Source organism: Lynx canadensis, chromosome B4, assembly GCF_007474595.2.
Source record: "Lynx canadensis isolate LIC74 chromosome B4, mLynCan4.pri.v2, whole genome shotgun sequence".
In the NCBI taxonomy this organism is placed as follows: domain Eukaryota; kingdom Metazoa; phylum Chordata; class Mammalia; order Carnivora; family Felidae; genus Lynx; species Lynx canadensis.
This window is the reverse complement of record NC_044309.1, coordinates 19,439,533-19,465,345: the sequence shown is the minus strand read 5'-3', so window position 1 is coordinate 19,465,345 and position 25,813 is coordinate 19,439,533. Positions and strand designations below refer to the sequence as shown.

Here is a 25,813-nt window from a genome sequence, read left to right as displayed (position 1 = left end):
AGTTTTTCTCTTCAAATTGTCTTTATTCTCTTGTTTCAAGTTATTCTAACTCTATAAATATTTTCGTATTATAGAACTTTTAATATATATTTAAAACTAATTTTAAAATCATTCATTCATTCCTGTTTTATTTTCGTTCGTTCATTCATTGAGCAAATAGTCATTCTTCCTTACTTTATGCCAGCACTATTTTGGGTTCTGAGCATTCAGTGAGCTAAGCAGTTATGTTCTAGTGAGGGAAGACCGAAAATCAGTAATTCTACAAAAAATGAGAGTAATTGAAAATTGCTAGGGAGAGACATAGGATTATAGAATAGACTAGGGGGAAGGGGTTTGTTTGTTGCCTTCTGGATCTTCCTTTTTCTAACTCTGTTGTTGAGTTTGGTTACTTCCATTTTCGAAGCAATCTTTCTCACGCCTTCTCTCCATCCCAGGAGGAAACAGATTGGAGTGATAGCAATGGATAGTGTTTTCATGATGCTCGTTTCTCTCCCAGAGGACATTATCTCAGAAATCTGCCCGCATGTTATATTTTCTCCCAAAGGTTAGGGCGTTTCATGAGGTTTATGTTATAATATAACTGTGCCTACGGAAAGTCATAACAACTAATTAAAAGATGAAAAAATTCACCTATAAATGTCTGATCATTTCCCCCCACCGTGTCAGTTGCTTTCCCAAGATTTAAACCTTGGACATTTATGACCCCCAAAGGCTCATAGATTTGGAAGGTTTCCCAAAACTGTAGCTGAGATTCAAGCGAGCTGCATATGGGTGGGAGTTTCAGCGTACGGAGTTTTGAAATCAACAGTGAAGAGTTAGAATTACAAGTCTAACCTGAAGCACTAACATTAAAGCACTGTGTATACTCTCTCATTATAGAAGCTTAGGCGATCATGTCCATCATGATGGTATTCAAAAACACAAACTTCTAGCGAAAACACTGAACTTTAACAGGTAAGAATTTAACATACCCCTGAATGAAACTAACTGATGTGTGTTTTTTAAGGTTGCCTATAAGCAGAAACATGATGCTGCCAGAGGACTCTCAGATTATGCTCATATGAAGGAGCCACCCGAGATCAAACATGCCATGGAGGTCAATAAACACCAGAGTAATGTAAGGAAGCCATCCCTCGTGATTTTCTGGGGAATTGTAGTTCACCACATGAGGGCTAATGGATATGCTGGTCAAAAATTTAATTATTACAGCTCTCCTATTCAAAAAGGACTGTAAAAATTAGTCTTTATTTATGATGTGCGTGAGTTTCTTCTTTCTTTTCTTCCTTCTTTTCTGGAGGGAGGGGGAGGGGGAGGAAGGAAGGAAGGAAGGAAGAAGGAAGGAAGGAAGGAGAGAAGGAAGAAAGGAAAGGAGGAAGGGAGGAGGAGGGGGGGAGGGAGGGAGGGAGGGGGGGAGGGAAGGAGGGAGGGAGGGAGGGGGGGAGGGGGAGGGGGAAGGAAGGAAGGAAGGAAGGAAGGAAGGAAGGAAGGAAAGAAGGAAGGAAGGAAGGGAGGGAGGAGGGAGGGAGGGAGGAGACGGGAGGGAAGGGGGAGGGAGGGGGAGAGGGAGGAGGGAAGGAGGGAGGGAGGGGGATGGAGGGAGGGGGAGGAGGGGGGAGGGGGAGGGAGGGAGGCGAGAGAAGGAAGAAAGAAAGAAGGAGGAGTGAGGGAAGGAGGGAGGGAGGGCGGGGGGGGGAGGGAGGGCAGGGAGGGAAGGCGGAGGAGGGGAGATGGAGGAGGAGGAGGGGGGGGGGAGGGAGGGGGCGGAGAGTTTCCTGCTCTTCCTTCCTTCCTTCCTTCCTTCCTTCTCTCCTTCATCCCTTCTCTTTCTTTCTTTCTTTCTTTCTTTCTTTCTTTCAAATCTCTCAGTGTTCAGTCAGAAGTCCATCTGAATTATTCTGTCAAAAGCATAAAAACCTTGTGGAATGCCTTTAAAATGTCAGGCACTTACAGATGTTAGAAACTGTGCTTTGGACCTGTAGGGTTATTAGCATTTCCTAGAGTGCCCTTGGCTTGATGGTGAAGCTCCCATAGCTTCCAGTCTAGAATTACAGAAGAACTTGGAGAAAGGGCCCCATAAATCACTGATCCAGGGAAGAGTCACAAATGCTAGTGAGATTGTACCCTGTTTCTTTTGGAATGTATATGAAGAGCAAATTGTCAAACTCAATACCCATTGAGAACATGAAAGCAGTTAAACAAGCCCATAGAAAATGAAAATGAATTGTTTTTTAAAATGTTTATTTATTTTTGAGAGAGAGAGAGACAGAGAGAGAGAGAGAGAGAGAGGCAGAGAGAGAGGCAGAGAGAGAAGGGGACAGAAGATCCAAAGCGGGCTCTGTGCTAACAGCAGTGACCCCATGCGGGGCTCCAACTCGTGAACCTTTGAGACGAAGCTGGACGCTCAACTGACTGAGCCACCCAGGCACCCTGAGAATGAATTCTTTTATAAGTTAGCAGATTATACAGTTGTAAGTTAGCAGGCACATGAAAACTTTCATGTGTTTGTTCAATGACCACCACTCTCCTGGTGGCCTAGAAGAATAGTTTGTTCCTGAAATTTCAGTGAAAGCCTATTTCTCTCCCCGTTATCAGTTCTTTGCTCTCTAGAAAGAATGCAGGAACTGTGTGTTTGGGTCTTTATGGGTTAGAATCAGTTACGATAAAGGTGTCTGCCTTAGCTGGGTCAAGAAACTCCCTTTCTTTGGAAAGTACCTGATACATCTTGGTCATCTCACGTGGGCTCTGTCCCACCACTGCGTTCCTTTATTGAATGGTGCTTTGCCGACTCTGTCTCCAGAGCCCCGGCTGTTCAGTGTCTCTTTGCAGGTTGGCAACAATTATCTGATATTAAATTGTAATAGGTCAGTGCTTAAGTAAAAACTGAGTGAGGTTTTACATTTTAATTCTAATGTGTAAACATATGCCAATAACAAGACAATTTTCTAAGATGGTTTAACCTTGATAAGAGATGAGGAAGCTACGTGTCTGTAATTACCAGCAAGGCCGTTTTAAGGGGATGCTTTGTAAGAACGGTTTGCTTACAGAATGAGGATCATAATCATAATAACTACCACTTAGCGAGCCCTGCTGCATGGCAGGAACTGTGCCAAGACCCTGATCATTTCCAGTTCTCGCAAAGTCCCTGCACTGCATCCCAGTTTGTAGATGAAGAAAACGAGACCAAAGAGTCAAACTCCCAAGTCCACGCTCTCCATTACGCCCTGCTACCTCCCTCTTAAAAGTCACTGGTTACCGGTCAAGATTTTACGTGAAATTTTTTTTAAATGTGGGACCAAATAGGTTATCATCAGAATTTAGATGAACAGATTCAAGGCGCTGCAGGAAAGAAGGTGGCGACGGTGGTCCGGGAGGGGCCGGACCACATTACACGGACCCTCGGGAAGCCTTTTCCAACTCTATAATTCAATGAAATTCAAATACGGAAGTTCCTTATCATAGAACCGGGGTTATTATTTTAACTGTGCCTTTTCTTTTAAAAGGTCTTTGATTGAGGGATTGAGGGAATAGAGTATAAAGGCCTTTTCTCTTCCATTCAATACTGTGTACTTATGGGAGAAGGGTGTGTTTACTTACACTCCTCTGCCTTCTTGGCTCAACCTTTACATGCAAAGTTTGTACATATAATAGGATTTAGAAAGTGTTTAAGACTATTTGCTCAGATTTAAAGTGAGAATGATATTTGTATTCTACCTGTGAAGTAGTTGATATTCCCCTAGAGTCAAGGCACTCAGAATAATACATTTGTTGTCCCTAAAATATGAGATTTAAACCTAGGTCTGCAACGCCCCAAGAAAGCAGGAACTTCTCTTGGCTCGTAGGTGAGGCAACCACATCTCCACAGTAGACGACACCCTGTCTCCCATAAAGCTTCATTCCGGTCAACCTCATCTGCCCAGAACTAACTAACAGAATTACCCTTTTGTAAGGTGGAGTGCCGCTTTACGTTGTGCCCTGAAGTGACGCGATTTAATGTAAACTAAAATGTGTAGCACATGTACATCTGATTTACTTAGAATAATGCAAAGAGGCATCCTGGCTTGCCTTTTTATGTTTCTCCCCAAAGCAAGTGAGTTTCCACTCTCTGTTGAGAGAACCAGGACACCAGGACAGCTGTGCTTTAAGCCTTGTAATTTCTGCCTTCTTTCAGCTCAAACTTTTATTAGAACATCCACCAATGGGCTTAAGGGTGTGATCTTTCTTTCAGAACCTCTCTCTCCCTCAGGCCTTGAGAGGAGAGGGCTTCGGGGAGGGCCATCTGAATCCTCACCTCTGCGTAACTGAGAGTTTCAAGAGGAAGGCTATTCTAGGGGTGCTAGTCTCTTGTGTCACCCCCAAATTCAGTGAGCACGGAACAGGGGGGAAATCATTTGTCTGAATACCCCCCACGGTAGCACATAACAGAAAAGGAATTCAGAGTCAGACCACATGTTGCCTGGATGACCTTGGACAGGTTACTTAATATCTCCAAATCTCAGCATTTCCATCTGTAAAATGGGGCAGTGATAATCTACCTCACTGGGCTCTCACGAGTATTAAATGAGATGGTACATGTGAAGGGCTTTGCAGAAGAGCTGTTCCATAAAATATGAGTCCTCTTTGGTCCTCCTCCAATTTTAAAGGGTGATTTGAGAGGTTAGGATGATTTCATAGTCAATTTGAAATAATTAAAAGAGCTTAGATTTAGAAAAGAGCCAACTCAATATGCAATTTATTTTAAGAAGCGTTTAGTTCAGAAGGGCACGTTCAAAATATTTCTGAACCCATATAACTACCTATCTTGTTGATACTGAAATCAAGAAATTATTAAAAACAGCCAATCTAAATCCTTTCGTATCTTAAGGGATGTACCCCTGCCAAATTCTTCTAATGTAATTTAGAGGAACTGGAGGTAATCTATCCTGTTACTTTCCCCTAAAGATGGGCTCGAAATGAAAACCCCAGTAACATGATTAGTTCTCATCAATCTTATCAGAGACATGAAACCCAATAGGTCTGAAGGAAGTCAAACAAAGTTTGAATTGCCATCTTCAGTTTTGCAAGTAATGTGGTCTGGATAGACTTGGGGTGAAATTGGAGTGATAAACTTTTCCAAAACACCATATTGGTAATCAATTCAATGTGTATTAGAAGGAAGTATTCAGCAGGGAAACAAGAGACTTAATGTCCTTTTTGAGCATGATGTATATACTTCCTTGATGGCAATAAAAACTTATCAGGAGATACAATTTCTTTTCTTTTCCATCAGAAAGTGAAAAAGCTTAGAGATAAATCAGTAAAATGATACTGGAAAAACATTCGTGGTTCCCTGTGATTTCCTGGTGTGACTTACAATAACAGCACTTCAGGACTTAGTATTAAAATAGACACATTAGTGTTTTGTTAATCTCCAAGAGTAGTTAGTAATACCCATTCTGCCTTCTTTACAAGATTACGGTGGTGGTAAAATGAAGTCATGAGTAAGAAAATGTCTGTCAACTCTAAAATGATTTTTGTAAACAAGACAGGGATAAAAACGACAAAGATAAAGCTCCATATTCTACTCCATCTTTTAGGAAATGGAAAACTTTTCTGCCTTCTGATGAATATCAGATCCTGCATTTACTTGTACATAAAAGGTTTACATTCTCTCAAAAAAACATATGTACAATGTAATATTTTACTAGTTTTTTACGTACAGCATGCCCAGATGGAAATAAGCCTACGATGGGATTTCCAGTCCATGTGCCTATCTGATGATACCTGGGAGCTGTTCTCATGTGAGAGTTTCCGATGACAATAAAAGTATTTCTTGAGAATGACTTCACCAGCGCTTTAAGATTATCACTAAGTACAGGCCACACGACTCACTTCCGTTCTGCAGACTTAAAAGATGTCCATCCTATCTAGTCTCTTCTCACCAAGAATCATGTTACCCTTCAGCAGAGTAGCAAAGGGAATGAATGGTTCTGGGCCAGTTGGATTTGATTTATTTAAGTCTACTCAAGGGAATGTGGTGAGATAAGAAGTTCAAAAAGAAATTTTGATGGAATTAATATCTCTATTGGAGGCAACGAAGAACACATTGGACACTGCAGAGAAACATGAAGTGGAGATGGCATTCGTCGGGAGTTTCTAGAGTTAGCACCAGAACTCCGCCTCAAGTGAGCTAAGTAAAACATGAGAATTTATGGGTTTACATGATTAGACATTCAAGCTGCCTTCAAGTGTAACTGGATGCAGAGATCACAGTGTCACCGGGACTCTTCCTCTCGACCCGTCTCGTGGCTTTGCTTTCGGATGGACTCTGTCGAGGTGGTCTCAAGATGACAGCTGGCGTTTCCAAAACCAAATCGTCCCCTCAGCAGCTGATCCCAGAGAGAAAGACAGTAGGTCTTTCTCCCTCAGCCTCGGATCCATCGGTGCCTCTGGCCCTCCCTGGGTTATGTGTCTGCCCTCTTATCGATCATGGTTTCCAAGGGGATGGGGTATCTGATTGGGCAGACTGTCATGTGGCTGTTTCTGTCATCAAGAAGGTAGGCTGCATTGGACAGCCCCACCAATTCACGTGGAGTGACGGAGAGGCGGTTTCCAAAGGAAAAATCCCAGGCGGATTAAAAGAAAAGGATAAATGTCCATTACAACGGAAAATGACCCAGAGACGTGGGAAAGGGCAGGGAAATAAATTTAGTGGGGGAGGGGGGGTGGGGGGGGAAGATAAGAGGAAGAGATCAAGCAGGTATAGTAATAATTCTAGGTGTTCCTGAAGAAGAAACCGCAATCATTCTCTACAGATATTATTAAAAAGGTAAAGCAGTTTATCTTGGATACAGGATCAGCGTATAAGAAAATGGTCATCGTATGAGAATTCCTTTATTGCCTTGGTTGGGACCTATAGAAGGAAACAATCAAACTTCATCGAAAGGTATAATAAGAGATTTAAAGAAGTGGGGAAACACACTTTCTCCTGGGAAGAGACTGAAGTATCTCTCTTCTCCTTTTTTTGGTCCCTCCTCCGGCTTTTTTCCTCCTCTCCTATGCTCTGAGGACGCAGTAGGGAGCAACACATTACACAAAACAAGGTAAAATCAGTCGCTGGCCCTCGAGCTTGCACGCATCCTGGGCTTGACGATTTTCAGGAGCCTCCTGTTTTCTCCTTCAACAGTGTTCTGTAGAACACGAGAAGTTTCTAAGATTCAAGATTCACGAGAAGACAGCCTGAAGAACGGAGACCGGTCGGTCCACTGTTCCAATACAGTTAGCACTTGGGGGTTTGAAGTCATTACGGAAATAGGGGGAAAAAACCATCTATATTCTTTGACCTTCCACTGCCAAACCTCTCTTCGGCCGCGTACCGTTTTTCCTCTTCCCGGGTTCGGACAGACTGCAGAGTGGAGCCAAGACACATTGTGGACACTTGAGAAATGTCAGGCGAGCCCCCCTCAAAGCCGGGCAGCCGGCACACCACCAAGTTCAGACATCGTTGCTCATGGTGCAGCCCAGGAGCTGGTGGCCCTGCGCCTCCCCACATGAAGCCCCGTTCCCGTGGGATGTCCCCACGCACTGATATTCTGGAAGATCTGACTAGCGACCAGGCTCCCGTGCTGCTCTCCTGTGTGGCTCTGTGCCGTCCGCTTGTTTGAATCTGCAGCTCTTGTCAATCTTCATATTTGTTTGGAGTCACATATGCCGGCCTCTAATTTGCAATTTACATGGATGATGGGGCCCTATTCAGAGTACTGCTCCTGCGGCCTTTGTGCCCCTCACCTCTCTTCACGCAGTCATTAGGCTGAGCAGCATATAATTACATAACCCATGCAAAGCTTAGATTTCTGGAAGGTTGCAGCTCTTTTCAGAAAGTAAGGGTTTCCGTTTTTATCCTCATTCTTTTCTAAACAAAAAGACATTCCCCCCCCCGTGGTTTTTGTATGAATGCAGTAACTTAGAAACAGTTAGTCTTGTAGGTGGGTAGTAATTTCGGTTTGTTTTCACCCGAGAGTCGGTTTTTGTTTACACAGCTTGTGTTTAACTGAGCGCCGGCTGAGGTTGATTGGCCATCGTTGGAGCGGGAGCGTGTTGCTATTTGAAGCCAATGAAATTGGCTTAATTTTAAATCCCGAAGGATTTAAAATTCGCCCAACAGTATAACTCTGTTTCCAGCCCGTTTTCATGTTTCTTTTGCTGCCCGTGTGCACAAAACCTACCTGAGTTACTTGCTAAGGTAAAGCCTGTGAAAACAGAAATAGTGAAGAAAACAGATGCTCTTGCTGAAATTACGCGAATTCTATCGAAGCTGTGTTTACTTGTTAGACAGATTCATGATTATAAACACAGTTTAAAAAAACAGTCTTGGTGGTGAGGCAAAAGCAAGCCCTTAAAAGAATAAATAGAAATGTATGTAAACATTTCACCGAAATGAAATAATATAATGCGTAGGGAGCCTATCAAAGTATTGATGCATTTTCATTTCTTGTACCTGATAATTATTTTTGAAGGAAGTAAGAAAGTACAAATGGTTTTTAACTCTACGAGACTGAAAGGAAAATAACAAGATACATTGATATTATCTAGAACACTGGCTTATATAGATCAACAGGGGAATTCATTAGAATGCGGATTCTTGAGCCCCATTTACCGAAATTCTGTTATGTAGGGTTGGGGACGGACCTCAGGAATCTAGTTTTTGAATAAGTACCTTAGATGATCCTACTGTAGAAAATTCACAGGCAGCATTAGAAATATTTGTATTGTACCAATATAAATAATTGTGCATTTGGTGTAGATGTTCAGTTGTAAGTTTCTGTGTCTTACCTTTCTACGCCTTGAAAAAATGAAGGTGGGTCTTAAAAACGACCATTGCTGCACTCTTTGCTTTAGAACTTTAATAGAACAAATGTAATGGACAAATCAATCAGCCCCTGGTGACATTGCCAAGTAGAATTACATCTGGAAAATAGATAAATATTCCTTTAGCTTATGACCAACCTCGAGAAACAGAGAAGTGGACAGATTGGTGAGGTGTTGACCGGGGCAGGGGGCATTATACTAGTTTTGGTCTGGTCTCACTTCCTGTTTGTCAGTCAAATTCAAATCTGAATAACCACCATCACCTAAAGTAGGTTTGATAAAATTTACATATATTTTTCTCTTTAAATTTACATATATTTTTCTATTTTCCGCGCTTCAGTTTGGTTGCATCTCATGTGCATTCAGAGAATGAATGTTCCTTAATGTAATTGCTTTTATTTTTTGGACTCATTGTGATGGTAGTTGCTAGAAAATAAAACTGTCAGGAAACATGACTAGTCTTCCCACACACGGGCATTTTAAGAGTCCAGTCAGAAAAGGAAGAGAAAGCCGGAGAGGAACAGCTTCACACACCCTTACCCCAGGAAATGATTTTCTACTTTCACGTGCTGGGCTTATCCTGCATCCACTGGGGGTCAAGACTGTGTGATGGTCAAGTTAAGGCCCTTGATGAGGATATTCTGTATGTGAATATGCACATACACACGTACCCACGTTGACATGCTTATCAGAGCGGTCTATGTAAAATCCTGTAAGATTGGTTTTGTGCCAAAGTCTTGGGCTCACATTTTTTTATGTTGTATGAATCCAGTTCATATGCAGTAATGCTAGTGAGACTTAGGTATGGCAGAAAAAAGAATGTATCTATTCAAATAAAGGTTGTGCTTAAAAAAACTTTAAAAAACAGCTCATGGTCGGTGGGTTCTCTAAGATGATTTAGCACAGATAAATGATTTTATAGACATTAAGTCTGGTAGTTATATAAATTTACTAATTTCTTTTTCTTTCTTTCAATCAAAACTGCCTCTTGGATCAGATTTCTTATAGAAAAGATGTACAGGGCACCCACACGTACAGTGCGGATCTCAACAGACCAGACATCAAGATGGCAACGCAGATCTCCAAGATCATAAGCAATGTAATCTCTCTTTCTTATCTTGAGCAGAAATGATTTCTTATTTTTTGCAGGAGACAACCTGTGGCTCTGGTAGTTGAATGGTTAATTGAATTGGTGAAATCAATCTGAATTCATGACGTCTCAATTTTTTTTTAATCTGAATCATCCACTTGACTATGTAGGTTATTCAGGTATATGCAGAAGCTGCTCAAAGTTGCCTTCACTATGGCTAATGCTGCCATACTTTCAGAGAAGTAAGTGCTGTGCTCGCATTCAGATGTCTCAGCCTGAAAGTCAACTTTGTCAGTCATCTGGTCTGATATTATCTCTCACCTTACCTTGTCCCGAAGAATATCACTTGGCCTTATTCCCATCGTGTTCCTGTTAATTGTGCAGATTCTTTTTAGCCACCATTTGCCCTTGTACATTTTCTACACATCGTGGCTGTTTTCTTATCTTCTGCAAGATACCCTTCTTGGTTAATACCATTTAACTTAAACATACCTTTGCACCTCGGTTAAAAATGATGACCTAACACAAACCAAATATTTGAATAATGTAGACTATACTCACCTTAAAAATCAATAACTATTTATGAAATTTAACTTCATGTTAACCAAACAGGGCTAAATTCCTGAGATCAAGCGAGCCATACAGGCTGTCTGCCTGCAGAATTTGGGATCTCAATTATCCAGAAATTTCTTCTAATATTTTTTTCAGTGTTTATACAGAAACACAATGATGACAATGGTGACAGGGTACAAAGATTCAAACTTGGTAATTATTTTACTACAAAAGGGTTGAGTTTATTTATATAACCACACGAAATCAATTTCTGCCCTAGCAGTCAGCATTTTATCATTTGGTGGATTGTAAGGGATGTTTTTTTGTGGACTGACCATCTATTATATTTTATTTCAGCTAATGTTAATGTAATGCTTCATTGGAAAGTAGAAATATTTAACATTCTCATATTTATTCATTTTAGGCAGAGTACAAGAAAGGGCAAGGAGTAATGAATAAAGAGCCTGCTGTAATTGGAAGACCAGATTTCGAACATGCTGTGGAAGCTTCTAAACTTTCTAGTCAAGTAAGACTCGAGTGATGACTCCACAATGATTTGATTGAGAGATTTTGTTTCTAGTGGCACAGGAAAATATTTCATCTTAGATAATATCTTTAATTGCAAGACTATGCAAAGATAATGTTTCTGAAACTATTTCAGATAGGATTGCAATAATTATAAATTTCACTAAGGCATAAAAATACGTCCAATTTTAAGCATGAGACAAAGGTTTCTTTTCTCCAGGCTCAAATTCTAACCCTTTTTAATGAGGTGGGCTGTGTTGTCACATTTCCTAGGATTTCGAGAATTCAGCAATCCTGATACCAATTAGATTAGATCAATAATTAGATTGCTATCTATCTATACACACATACACACACTTTGTAACTTGGTAATAAAATATCAATTTCCGAATGCTTTTGTTTAATCACAAGATAAGAAAGAGGTGAGACAAATGAAAGAAACTTTGAAATCTTACTGAAGACCATCAAATAAGATCCGCAAAAGTATAAAGGCAGGTCATGTTTTAGGCTGAAAGTCTCGGCAGGTAAAAATTGCAGTTGTCCCCAAATGAATATATAAATGTCATGCAATTTCAATGACAAGCCAATAGAACTTTTTTTTAAGCATGGACAAACGATCTTAGAGTTTGAATGGAAAGGAAATGCCTGAGAATAGCCTTTAAAAGTATGAAAATGAAGACCAGTGAAGAACTTTAGTTGTGAGTTACCATAACATAATATAAAACCACTGAAATTAAATCAATATGGGATTAGTACAGTAAGAGATAAAATGATCAGTAGGCTAGCATAGGGAATCCTGAAATAAATTCCAATATGTATAAGAATTTAATATACGATGAAAGTGTTGGTTCAAGGCAGTGGGAAGAAGCTGTATTAGTTAATAAATGGCGCTGACATAACTGTCCATCCGTCAGAGTAAAAATAAAATTGGACCTGAATCTTAAACTACATACAAAATGAATTCCAGATGGATTAGAGATGTGAATGTAAACAATAAAATAATTTTTTAAATCTTAAAAGAAAACCCAGGAGAATATACATAGCACATAGGGATAACAGAGTTGTTCTTAGATAAGACCGGAGATCCAGAAGCTATATAAGGAGAGTTAGGCGTATTTGACTATAGAATTAAAACTCTCTCGATGGAAAATGATAATATTTGCCAGGTCAACAATAGTAATATCAAAAGCGATTTTTATACATTTACGGTGTTTTCAACTTTGACAATACCCGTTCCTCAAGTTGCAAAGTTGGATTACATTTCAAAATGGAGAGGTGTAAATGAGGAAAACTGTGAAACCAGATAGAAGAACATGATGACATTTGCACCAATGAGAAGACCTACTGTGCTCTAGCTCAGGTGTCTCAATACTCAATATTGTAAAAATGTTAATTCTTCCAAAATTAATGTTAAAAACTCCATGCAAGGGGCGCCTGGCTGACTCACTTGGTGGAGCATGTGATTCTTGATCTCAGGGTCATGAGTTCGAGCCGCATGTTGTGGGCAGAATTTATTTTAAAAACTAAATTAAATTGGGGCACCTGGGTGGCTCAGTTGGTGAAGCATCCAACTTCGGCTCAGGTCACGATCTCGTGGTTTGTGGGTTCGAGCCCTGAGTCGGAGCTGTCAGCGCAGAGCCTGCTTGGGATTTTCTCTCTCTCTCCCTCTCTCTCTCTGCCCCCCTCACACACTCTCTCTCTCAAAATAAATAAACCTAAAAAAAAATTAAACAAGTTAGATGGTCTATAGAGAAGGAAGTGTCTGCGAAAGGCTTTTTCTAATTTTAATTTTTATTTATTTTTTAAAATTTATTTAAAAATTTTTAATTTTATTTTGGGGAGTGAGAGTGAGCGAGTGTGAACAGGTGAGATGGGCAGAGAGAGAGAGGGAGAGAGAATCTTAAGCAGGCTCCATACCTCGCACAGAGCCCAATAAAGAGCCTGATCCCACGACTCTGGGATCATGACCTGAGCCAAAATCAAGAGTCAGACACCCAACTGATTGAGCTAACCATTCGCTCCTATTTTGATATTTCAGATTAAGTCACCAGAAATCCTACCATGTGATCCTCCCTGGGTTTTTAGGCAGGTTAAAAAAAAAAAAATTCAATTACTTTAGCAACTGTACAACCAGATACCTAAGCAGATCGTAATTTGCAAGTTACATCTTTATTTTCCCCATGACATTCTTGCTGCTCTCATAACCTCATGAGAGAAAAAGGAAAACTGGGCAGATGAATATAGAGGACTCCTGGAATGAACGCGACACGTTCCGTGTGTGTATTTTCAGGGGTGTGAACTAGAGTCGAGGGCAGAAAGTGTGGTTTCTTGTTTTCACTGACAATTCGACCATCATGTATTGTCTTGCTCCTCACCTAATGACAGATTGTAGATACAGGAGCACTCAAAGGCAAAGAAATGCCTAGAAAGGAAGTGACTTAGGAAGGCAGGAAGCAGAGGACCCCGGGGACAGGTGCAGGAGGGGGAGAGCAGATAGCACCAGGAGCACTGAGAGAGGAGGTGGAGAGGAGGTAGTGCTCGTGGCGTATTGTGGAAAGACCTGCCTGATGAAGGGGTGAGAACGAGAGAGCAGGGGGCAGAGTTCTTCCAAGTAACCAGTAAATTGACCTCTGTGGGGTTGAGCCTGGGAAAGGTGATGGAAACCCAAAACCCTTTGTTAACTTGTACAACAGCTTTGCTGCCATACTTGTGAAAGTTTCCTTTTTTTAAATTTAGTAGGCACATAAAATGATGGTCAAGTAGTCAGGAGAAAATGAGTTAAAAAAAAAAATTAAAGTGACATGTCGCGTGCCAAGATAATGAGATTCGTGTATTTCCGGGTATCTCAAATGTTAGTGGGGGTAACTGTTGAAGCCATCATCTTCCAAACTTCTTTTCTTTTTTAAGATTTTTTTTAAAGTTTATTTTGAGAGAGAAAGCGAGAGAGAAAATGAGTGGAGAAGGGGCAGAGAGAGAGAGAGAGGGACAGAGGATCCGAAGCGGGCTCCAGCAGAGAGCCCAGTGTGGGGCTCGAACTCACAAACTGTGAAATCATGACCTGAGCTGAAGTCAGACGCTTAACCGACTGAGCCACCCAAACGCCCCCTTTTTCTAAAGGATTTTCTTAAGTGTATTTATTTATTTTGGGGGGGGAGACAAAATCCTTTTAAGAGCAGCTGATTTGTTAATATATTCATATATCGTCTTTATTACTGGAAATTTGTCTACATGGTGAATGCAATTCTGTTAGTTTTATAACATCAAGGAAAACTTTTGTATTTATAATAACTAGTGTTTGTTCTAAAATTGCATGGGATGTATTGACAAGAATGGGTTTGAAACATAAAAAGTACATTTTAGATTGCCATTAAAATTTAATTATAAATATTGTCCTCAAATTGAATGGGGATGTTAATTGGTTTGGAGAATCTCCCATTCTGTCTTCCTGGCAAACGCTCTCCCAACCAACTTCTTTACCCCCAAATTTTGGCTTCAGTGTCGCATCCTTGACTTGCCAATTTAAATTGTATTGCTCCCTCCCCTTCATTCTCAGTTCTGGTTCTTTATAGTTCTTAACACAGTCTGTATTAGTCAAAAATGTGTGTGTGTGTGTGTGTGTGTGTGTGTGTGTGAAATATCTCCTTTACTACCACATAGCAGGCTTTATGGGGACAGGGTTGACATGTGTTTAATTCATCATTACAGAATAGCACAGATTGGACTTCAATAAATATACATAGACTGATTAAACAAATTTCTCTAGATCATTCACAGTTGGTACAAAGTAAGATGTTATTTTGTTATGAAAATAAGGATGGGGATATGATTTTGTGTAAAATTAAGACCTGAAAATACTATTGATTTTATGGCAAGTTCTACATAAGAATCTGGATATACTATCTTCCTTGATAGCTTTTAGTTTAATTTCATCCAAACTTGGAGAGAATTGGTGCCTATAGGTATATGGCATTGTGTTATTTGTTTACGCTTCATTTTCACTGATAATGAAGGTATACTTACCAAATTTTCTATTTTTTCCCTAACATTTGTTTCTGTGGCGATGATGAAAAGCTTTCTTTTGGAGTCTGCTTCTGCTTTTTTCTTCCTTTGTCTGGAGTCATAGGTGGGGCTGAAGTCCAGCACCCCTCGTGGTGAAGCTTTGAACTACTGGCTTTAGAAGTCAGGCTTCCGGCCATTGAAACACTGCTTTGTCTAGATGCAGTTATGAGGAATGATTTAAGTTATATTATTGTAGTTTAACAATTCCAGTGTTTTCTCCACGTGTGGGTCTCTGAAAATCTTGCTAAATCTTAACATTCCTCATCAACTTTTAGGAGTATGATCCTATATACCTTTCCTATATTAAAAGGAAAGGTTGGTAAACATCAGGATCATTAGATATGATGGTATTTATAATGTAAATAAAATCAGTCATGGGCATAAGTAACTTTTCATTTGTTTGCAAAGTAATTGACTCAGGTATAGGGGGTAACATACATAAGGAGCCAACTCACCCAACCTAACACCTGTTTCTGAGGGAGATATTTTGTTCCATGGTTGAGTCCCCAGTTAGTCAAGGGAAAGCATCACGTCAGGAGATGTGAGTGTGCATGAAGAGACAGACACTCAGATGTGTGAAGTGTGGGTTGAAAATAGGATAGGATATTGAATGTGTATGTGTAGTGAGTGAGTGAACCAGTCAGAAGGTGACCAAGGGGCCCATTGAAACCATTTGGCTCTTTTCTCACTTCATTTACATGCAACCCTTTATAGCAAGAGGTAAGAAATAGTTGGGTGTCAGTGTCTGATAAGCATGTTTTTTTTTTATGTAATGAAGTTATTTTGCTTTGTGGTTAACTAATGAGGGAATCTCTTGTATCTTTGTTCCTTAGGCATCTTTGAATCAGATCACATGGGTACTGAAGCTTAGAGATAAATTTCACAACACTTTGCCTCTTACTACACTTATTACAAGGATAGGAGCAACAGATATATTTTAAATCACTGATCTCACACTACAGAAATAACCTGGAAAGGTTAGACAGAATTTTAAAATTCAAGTCTTAGGGTGTATAACCCAATGTGTAGCAGTGGTAGAAATCTTTAAAAATAAAGTTGTCCCGAAAGGAGTTGTGTGCAGGTTAGACTCGTAAGTCGAAGGGAGACAATTTGGTATTGAGACAATTTGTAATATATTTCTATATTTGGATTGTGAATTAAGAGTGTGAATGGATTTCAAACCTCCACGCAAACATAACCATGATTTTGTGTGAAGTATGGTCACAAATTTTGGGATCATTTGCATTACTCTGTGCTTAATTAGTAATGTCATGAGAGTACTTTATTACACTTTGTTATATTTTTAAGATATTAGACTTCTAGGGGCGCCTGGGTGGCGCAGTCGGTTAAGCGTCCGACTTCGGCTCAGGTCACGATCTCGCGGTCCGTGAGTTCGAGCCCCGCGTCAGGCTCTGGGCTGATGGCTCGGAGCCTGGAGCCTGTTTCCGATTCTGTGTCTCCCTCTCTCTCTGCCCCTCCCCCGTTCATGCTCTGTCTCTCTCTGTCCCAAAAATAAAATAAACGTTGAAAAAAAATTAAAAAAAAAAAAAAAGATATTAGACTTCTATTAAATACTTTCAGGAGAATATTGCATTAGAATGGCATTTAGTTCTGAATAGCTTATTTTATGTACCCAATTATTCCTAAGATGTGTAATTTATGCCCCTAGTTCACCCTTATTAGGACCTAAGCTATGACTAATGCTCATTACATGTGAGGCATGCAGTTTCCCATGCATATTTCGAAAGAATGTGAATTTGGGATTTCTTATTATTCTTCTCCAGAACATCAATTCTGTGATCTCTAGTATTCAGTAATGGCTACCTGATGATCATCTCTGACTCTGTCACCTAAATGTGAGTTTGTTATCCTCAGGAATATGTAAAAGCAGTGCCTAGTATAGAGGTTAATACAGATAATGCCTCAAGAGATACTAAATGAATAGCTAGAATGCTAACAATTTCTGAAAGTAGAATCCTTTACTTAGATGGGAATTGGTATTTTTCCATTTTGAAAAGAATGGTCTTAAGGTATTGAGGTGGATATTGAAACTTAAAAATCAGGGTTCTAAGTAAACTATGCTGGATGAATGAAAAAAAAAAAGTTCTCATCAAAATCTATCGCAAGGCTATATCAAAATTTGAGGACACCGTGGAAGGTACCTGCTCCTGCCTTTCAATGAAAGAATCCCTTCTCCATCCATGTATTGGTTCAAATGAGATAGATATTACATGCTGGACCCTGTGCTTGGGGGTAGATTTTCAAAGGTGAACAGGACAGATACAGCCCCTGCCATCACTGAGCTTACAGCCTAATGGGAAAGATCCACAGTGCAGCGGTGTGGCAGATAATGACACCAAGGTGTGATCTCTGTGACTGGGTAAAGGCGGGATGTTTCAAAAATACACCAGCAGTCTGGGACATCAGAGAGGGCTTTCAGAAAAAAAGTTCCTAATGTTCATCTGAATGATTTCTGCGCATCCTACAGGTATTAGCCTAAATGTAACTTCTTTTCATCATTATCCACAGAAACCATGGAGACTAACTACCCATGTATACTAACTACGCATCGATACTAATGTTACCTTCCGCAGTAGAGCAAATGCCATTTTTTGATTTTTTCAAATATTTGAACACAGTTACCAACTGTTCCTTCAGTCTCTTCAGTATGGCCCTCTTTAGCCCAGTGACCGGCACAGAGGAGCCATTACATAAATATTTCTTGAATGAGTGAATGAATGAACAAATGCAAGTCCAGCAGGAACTATACAGTAAAATACAGATTCAGTATAATGTTTTTATATCTATTGTTTTGCATTCCTTTCACATTCTTTATCTTCTTCATGGGCTCTAGTTCCGATCGATTTAACAGTGACTGTGGTGTGCATGCACACGTGTGTGTGTGCGTGTGTGTGTGTGTGTGTGTGTGTGTACTTGGAGAGTTAGAGAAATATTAGAGATCTTGTAATCTCCGACACGTCTCAAGGTTTGACTCATTGTGTGAGTCATAAAAGAGAGTTTTTGCTTATCATTTTCATCATTAATTTATATATTTCTTTAATAAACATATAGGAAGTACCAAATCCATTCCAATCCATTATACCAGGCCCTAGGGATAAAAAAATGAAGAAAACTTTGTTCCTGGCTCACTGTCTAATGGGAGAATAGACGTACCCAGATAATTTAAATATGTCCAAAATTAGAAAATAGTCTAATCTAGTATTAGCTAAGTGGCAAGTGTCGGTTACATCATCTCTGAGCACAGAGAAGCCATCCTGCTCTCCGCATGCCAGCACAGTTACATGAGGGACGGAGGCCACATGGAGGGAGTGAAACTTGGAAATGAACGTGATGCATTCTCACCTGCCATCGACTCTGGCGTTTGTTCTTCCCAGGCAAAGGTATATTTCTGAAAAGCAATAATCGATTCACATTGCAATGACTCCTTTTTCCTCTACTCACTACATCGAGCCTGTGTTGAGTTCCTGCCATGAGGTCGGATGAGTTCCCACCCGAGGTTGGGGGTGGGATCAAGACACACTCTGTCCAGACTGGCTCCCGAAATCTTTCCAGTGGCAAACCTGCTCAAGTCACAAACGTGCTTAGAATGACTTCCTACCGGCCTTAGGATGAAGCCCAAGATCCATGGCAGCTACAGAGCTCCGTAGGACCCGGACATTCCTGCTCTCCAGTCTCTAGTGTAATCTCCATCCTCCGGCCACCCTTGTGTTCTTAAATTCCTTGATCATGCTGTGTGCCCCTCTCTCGCCTTCCACCTGCTGTTCCCTCTGGGCACACTCTATCAGCATGCCCCTTCCCCCCACCCCTCTCCCCGCTTTCCCTCACTAAGTACACTCTCTTCGCGCCTTAACTCAAATACCCTTGGTTCCTCAGACTTGAAGAGGGTCTGCCACAAGATGTGGCTCCGTGGCCTCATTGCCCTGTGCTGCTGCAGCCAGCTCACCCTCCCGGAATTTGTCTTTGCGCCTAACCATCAGCAGTGACGCCTGGATGGAATCAAGTTCATTTTTTACTGCATGTCCCCGGGGCCTCCCTCAGGGACAGGGACTTCGTGAGCACAGGAGTATAAACACACATATGCATACATACATGCATATGTATATTAATATATATTATATCAGTCTTTGCAGTATTAAATTAAATCACGTGATTATGATAAGTACAGCCAGCGTAAATGGGGTTAGGGACGAACTCAGTTTGACTCTTGGCAAGTTTATAACGTAGCTAACGGGAGTGGAAGTGCTGGGGCGCTTAAACCACTTTTAAGTGACTGTGATTCAGTCAGATCTGCTGCTGGAAAGATTACCGACCCCCATCTTGACAGAGCGTGTCTTGATCCCACCCCCAGCCTCGGGTGGGAACTCATCCTATCTCATGGCAGGAACTCAACACAGGCTCGATGTAGTGAGGAGAGGAAAAAGGAGTCATCGCAACGTGGATCGATTATTGCTTTTCGGAACCATACCTTCGCCTGAGAAAACAAATGGCAGGTGAGAATGCCATTGGCTTCAGGTTCATTTCCAAATTTCACCCCCTCCATGCTGTGGGCAGACGGTAGGACAGGCTCTCTCTTCTCAGAGAGGATATAACCTAATTTTGCCACTTAGCTAATACGTAACTAAGATGCTTATGGTGCCCGGGGTTGGAGAATTTGAATCATTGAAGGAAAACTTGGTGCAAGCCAGGATTGCATAGGTGGATTGGTTGATGGGGTAAACAGCTACCAGAACGTTCAGGGCACTGAGGCCATCAGTTAGAATGTCTTGTTCAGTCAGGAGAGAGTGTTGGTGAATCTGGCTGAGTCAGGAGTGCCATTCATGTGGAAGACAGTTAAGAGAGTCTCCTCTCATTGTCAAGCAAATGTCCTTTAGGCACTAAAAACCTAGAGAGACAAAAGCACAGATTAAAATATGGTGACAAGTGCCCTGGAAGAGGGATGGACAAGTGCCCTGCGACGGGAGTGGAATTTAGAGGAGGACCAGGGAGGGGAAACTTTTGCTGTGGTGCCCATGACCGTGGAAAATAGCAAATGAGATCTAAATTTATTTCATTGGTGATATTGTGCCTGATTTCAAGACATAAATATATATATTTCGTATAAAATCAGAGTTTTTCTTGCTTTGTAAAGTTTATTAACTAGTCTAATTAATTAGAATAAATGAGGTTTCGCCTGAATTTGTAAGGCAATGTGACTGTCAGAAAGTTATTACTAGCAAATGGAGGCACAGCAGAAAATATTTCCTGTAAGCCATCCTGGAATCTTTTCCAAATGTATTCTCACCAAGATTTTCACTAGCGGTCTCCCATAGGTACCAGACATGTGTCTTTGAGGAAGACATCACCCAATGTACACTCAATTAAAACAGATAGTGGCAGCCAGACCCAAATTGCTTCTTGATAAAAATTACTTCGAGGGGCCCCTGGGTGGCTCAGTGGGTTGAGCATCTGACTCTTGATTTCAGCTCAGGTCATGATCTCACAGTTCCTGAGATCGAGCCCCTCATGGGGCTCGGCACTGACAATGCACAGCCTGCCTGGGATTCTCTCTCACCCTCTCTCTCCGCCCCTCCCCGGCTTGTGCGCGCACGCTCTGTCTCTCAAAATAAATAAATAAACTTTGAAAAATCAGAAAAAATTTTTTCGAGGTAGGGCTTAAAGATATATGAATGAAGATGCATTAGGACAATGTTGTAAGAACACAATACTGTGAGAATTGTAATATTGCAAAGTTATCGTAAGAGAACAAAAGAGCGAGCTTCTGCTTTTGAGGTCTATGCCTCCTTTTCCTGGATACAGGAATCAAAGCGGGTGTGAGATTCCAATAACTAGTTTTTTGGGTTTTGTTTTTAGTAAAGGACTTGTATCTACATTTCAGGTAGTTACCATAACCTACCTTCACATATTTCTCTATCTATAGAGAAATTGATAGACTACTTTAAAAAGGAGAAAAATAATACAGAGTAAGTATTAGAGATACTTTGCTGCTGAATATAACTGTGGAGCTAAAGCAGAGGAATAAAAAATTGACATTAAATAGACCCAGGACATTTCAGAAAATGTAATCCCTAAAAATGAATTTTTGAGCAACTGGGAAATGATGAGAAAAACCATAATCTAAACCATGTCCCGTATTTGGAATAATTCCCTCAGGAAAATTCATATTCAAATTCTGGGTCTCAGGATCCATTTTCTAAATGTTATAGACTTTCATTCATCTGTGGTCTCAATTTCTAATTGATCATAGGCAATAAGAATGCAGAAATGGAAACCTGACATTTAAAAATCCTGAGATTTTAGTGTATAATTCTTGTTAATAGGATTTGAGTTCATGCCTAATTGCATTTATGATCAATGTTCAAGTAGAGGTTGTTTTTCCATAAAAAAAATTTTTATGCCTAATTAAGCTTTATAGGAGGAAAAATACCAGGAATTTAAGCTTTGTTACCATTTGTTTTTAAGGTAGCTTAGGTCTGATCTAATTAAAAATCAAATGTTTCATTTTGAAAGCTTAAAGATAAATGTGCTATTTAATTTATCCTGTTTTCTTCTTTTATGGCAGATTAAATACAAAGAAAAATTTGATAGTGAAATGAAGGATAAGAAACATCGTTACAATCCTCTTGAAAACGCTTCTTTTAGGCAAAGTCAGCTTGTCACTGCACTGGTGAGCGATGTAAGTTATGATGTGTGATTCATAGGCAATTATTTTCAGTATCTTTAGAATCAACTGTATTGTAATTACTAATTGCTAATACTGAATCGAGACGATGCAGTTCCCAAGTATTTTAGTTGCAAACACTGAAGCATACTTTCCTGAGAGCTTTCTCGAGGAAAATGTATTATTGTAAGTTACCACTAATGGTTACTGATTACTGATCAGTTAATAAGTTAGGAATAGTATTGCTAATAAAACTATTCTATCTGTTCAAGAGTAGAACCAGATTACAGAGTTTTGCGAAATAAGCGGTATGTAGTATGTTAAATTAGTGGTTATGACAACAGTTAACTCATGTAATTGTGCCGAGGAAATTGGGCTCCTGTAACATACAACCTGGCATATGGTAGTTTATAAGAAAGAAATTTTCAGAAATTGCACTGATAACGTCTTAAACAGTGTCTTTCCTATCCCTTATGCAAACGCTGTGAAATACCTCTTCACAGGTTTGGTTTCATTTTGTGTTTTTAAAAATAATCAAGTTTCAGTTGACATGAAAAGATGCCTTAAATTTTTATTAGAATCAAGCAGAGCGTAAACACGGAAACATGGGAAAGAATGGACCACTTTGCTGTGGTTGAAGGATGCATAATACCTTTGCAAGTATTAAGATGAGGAATTGTTGAACTGTTGCTTTGTCAGATCACTGACACTTTTCAACTCTTGCCCTGTCCTTGGGACTCAGCATAGCTTATTTCCCTTGATGTTTAGTAGGTATTGTTATTTGTGCCTCTTCACTCACCTGTGTTTCGTACCAACACTTGAAATGGGTCTGTTAGGATCACTGGAATATCAGAATGGATTCTTTGTCTTACTTGTTTTTTATCTTGTGTGCGTGTAAAAATGGAAAGCAGATAGGGTTGGAATATACGTAAAGGAACCTAGAGCATAGGGCTTGAAAGCACAGGGTTTAGAATTGGATTGCTTGAATTTGAATCCTGTTCTGCCTCTTAATTCTATATCTTCATCTTTCTGTGCCTTAGTTTACTCCTCTGTAAAATGGAGATACTTAAAGTATCTACCCACAAGGGTTGTGGAAATTAAATACTACGTATAAAATGTTTGGCACAAACTAAATGCTCAAACATTTTCTGTTATTAATATTTTAGTATTACTATTGCTAATATTGTATATTTAGAATAGTTGGAAATAAAAGAAGAAGGTCTGTATTGCAATAGGATGAGAAAACACCAAAAACCCTTAAATTGCTCCAGAGCATAATTAAAATGTGGTAATTTCTAAAGAATAAAGTTACTGTTCCTTTTGAAAACAGAATGTCTATTAAAATTACCCGATTCTGTGACTGTCACCCTTTCTAAATATGTAAACAATAAAAGCAATTACCGAAATGTTTTCAAGACCCTAGCAGTAACTTTTTTAACTCATTCTGTAGTAAATGAGCACCATCTTGTGGCCGCCTGTAAACTCGCCTGTTAATTTACCACCACATGGTGTTTTTCGATGTATTGGAAATAATAATGGCGATAATGCAAAAGCATAATATTTTCTTCTCCTGGACGGTATGTTGTTCCCTGTTATTTTCATAGGTGAAGTACAAGAAAGACATTCAAAATATGCATGATCCAGTCTCGGATCTCCCAAACTTGTTCTTAGACCATGCTTTGAAAGCCAGCAAAATGCTCAGCCGAGTAAGTGGGTTTGTTTGATGGCAGCGGGGATGCCCTGTGGCCCCAGAGAGCCACGATGGCTTTGAGCCTGTTCATGAGCGTACCTGCTTCATCAGGCGTGCCTAGGCTCCACCTCTCCCTGAATTACTAACTCCTTCAAAAGTAGCGGTCTGCTTGCTTGAAGCCCACAAAAGCTGTCGCTTTACACAGGGGGTTCTCGCTAGCTCTTTAATATCGCCCGAATGCATCCTTTCCTGTTGAACAACTACACTTCAGAGTGCTTGCACGAGACTTCTTTCTGTCGTTCTTCTTCCTCTTTCTTCTTCCGCATTAGACTGAAGCCACTTGAAGGTCAGGCTTAAAGCAGGGATCTTGTATTTTTGGGGGGCCAGAGCAGCGTGTCTGGTATTCAAATGGGCCTCGGTAACATACAAGATCATCTTAGGCTAATTTGTGTTTTCTCTGGAAATAAATCCGACATTACGTTGGCACTCTACTTTTGGTCTCGTGGAGGCTTCCACGTTTTCTTCAAAGCAGTTAGGGGGCGAGAGCGGTTTTTTTCATGCCCTAGTGAAAATGTTTGTGCACACTGCCAAGTAGTGATTCCGGCAGAACTCACCTCCTGGTTGCTGTTTCATACACTTAAAGTGTGTGGACCCCGACTTCACCGGTTCTCATAGCTGAGGACCCCGGCTCACCTGTGCCCCATTGCCTACATCTCAGAATAGCCCCTGGTGACGATGAACTGTAATTTGACCTCAAGTTATTTCTAATAATTACGTGCTCATCCAGGCACTCAAAATTATCCAGATGTGTTGGATGTCTGCTTTGGGCCAGGTAAGATTAGGTGGAAAATATGTTGGGCAAGGAATGTGAAAATAGTTGTCTTCAGGAGATATGCTCACAGTTTAGGAATGAAAACAACAACAACAACAACAACAACAACAACAACAAAACTTGTAGTCCAGACCTGGTTCCCAAACTATTGAAGAATGAGATAAAGGGGCGCCTGGGTGGCTCAGCCAGTTGAGCGTCTGACTCTTGGTTTCAGCTCAGCTCACGATCTCACGGTTCATGACGTTGAGCCCCACATCAGGCTCTGCACTGTCAGTGCAGAGCCTGCTCGGGATTCTCTCTCCCCACCTCTCTCTCCTCCTCTCTGGCTTTCTCTCTCTCCCTCCCTCTCTCTCTCTCTCACTCTCTCCAAAAATAAATAAATAAACACAAAAACATTTTTAAAGAATGAGATCTGGCTTCAGATCAGGTTTAGAAATGTCTGCGTTTGGTCTCGAAGTATTGAGAGTTCTGTTCGCTATTTTGTAGTTGTCTTTTCTCCACCACTATCCCTGACCTCCGTCTTGAAATATATTATGCATGTAAAGAATTCGTACTTGCAGAGATTTTTAAATTAATTAATTGACTTTATCACTGGTCCTCAGGAGAAAAGCAGTCTGTCCTTCTTGCTGTCTATTGGGCAGAGAACCATAGAGGACTGTCAGGTGTAGAATGAGACTCAGGTCAAGGACATTTTGTTCATGCTTCCTGTCGTTTCAGTGCTCATTCGTCCCCCTGTGCACACATTCCTGTGCTCCTTTAGTGGCTCTTTGAGATTCACATTTTCCTCCATGCCTCATGGGGACGTTTCTAAAAGTTGATACGTTGCTATTCTCCGAGCTGGCTGCTTTCTTCACGTTCAGTCTTTGCCATCCTGTTTTGATCATTGCAGCACCATTTGCCCTTGACTGTTTGGGTTAAATTTCCCGAGGATGTGAGGATTCCTGTGTAGATAAGACAATAAAAATATCATGGTAGTAATTAAAAAATTCGGTAGCTGGAAGAATACATACCACTCCTAGGCAATATTTCTTTTCAAGAATATTGACCTTTATTTTATAAGAATGGCAAAATTAAGAAATCATAGCTTACTATAAATTGTTTCTATCACCTCTTCAGCAGAGAAACCCAGCAAAGTCACATATTACATTTATTGTATATACCATTTTTAAAGTCTAAATCTTCATTCAGGTGGTGCCTTTGCCTAGATTATGGACTTTTTTTTCTCCCATAGAAAAATTGTGGCTGAATAATTACTTCGTGGGAGAAAAAGAGTTTAAGACTCAAATGCGTTACTCTGAGGTGTCTGTTTATTAAAGTTGTATGATAATGCCTTGGCTAAAATTTATTGTACATTAGAATTGCCCTCTTTTAAATTTTAATGTGAAGAGAATGGGAATTTTGCTGATTTATAAAGGCAACTTAATTTTATCAAAAGATTGAATAAGAAAGTGCTTAATAAACAGACATTCTGCCAAAATTAGTTGTCAGCTTGTTATAAATCACTGTTTTTTAAAGACCTCTAAATGTCTTTGGTATAGATCA

The 25,813-nt window shown here is 40.2% G+C and overlaps 1 protein-coding gene across 13 annotated transcripts in view; it reads left to right on the top strand.

Annotated features, from left to right (window-relative positions):
* NEBL (nebulette) overlaps positions 1–25,813 on the top strand; it is a 363,233-nt gene that overhangs the window by 267,920 nt on the left and 69,500 nt on the right. For 9 of the 13 annotated variants that reach the window (XM_030321277.2, XM_030321276.2, XM_030321275.2 and 6 more), the window contains 5 exons: positions 1,007–1,117; positions 9,842–9,943; positions 10,911–11,012; positions 21,651–21,764; positions 23,354–23,455. The exons of 2 other annotated variants lie outside the window; for them this stretch is intronic. In XM_030321277.2, the coding sequence (XP_030177137.1) occupies positions 1,007–1,117; positions 9,842–9,943; positions 10,911–11,012; positions 21,651–21,764; positions 23,354–23,455 (531 nt within the window). The remainder of the gene's footprint in view (positions 1–1,006; positions 1,118–9,841; positions 9,944–10,910; positions 11,013–21,650; positions 21,765–23,353; positions 23,456–25,813) is intronic. 2 more of the 13 variants (XM_030321278.1, XM_030321273.1) reach the window with 2 other exon arrangements.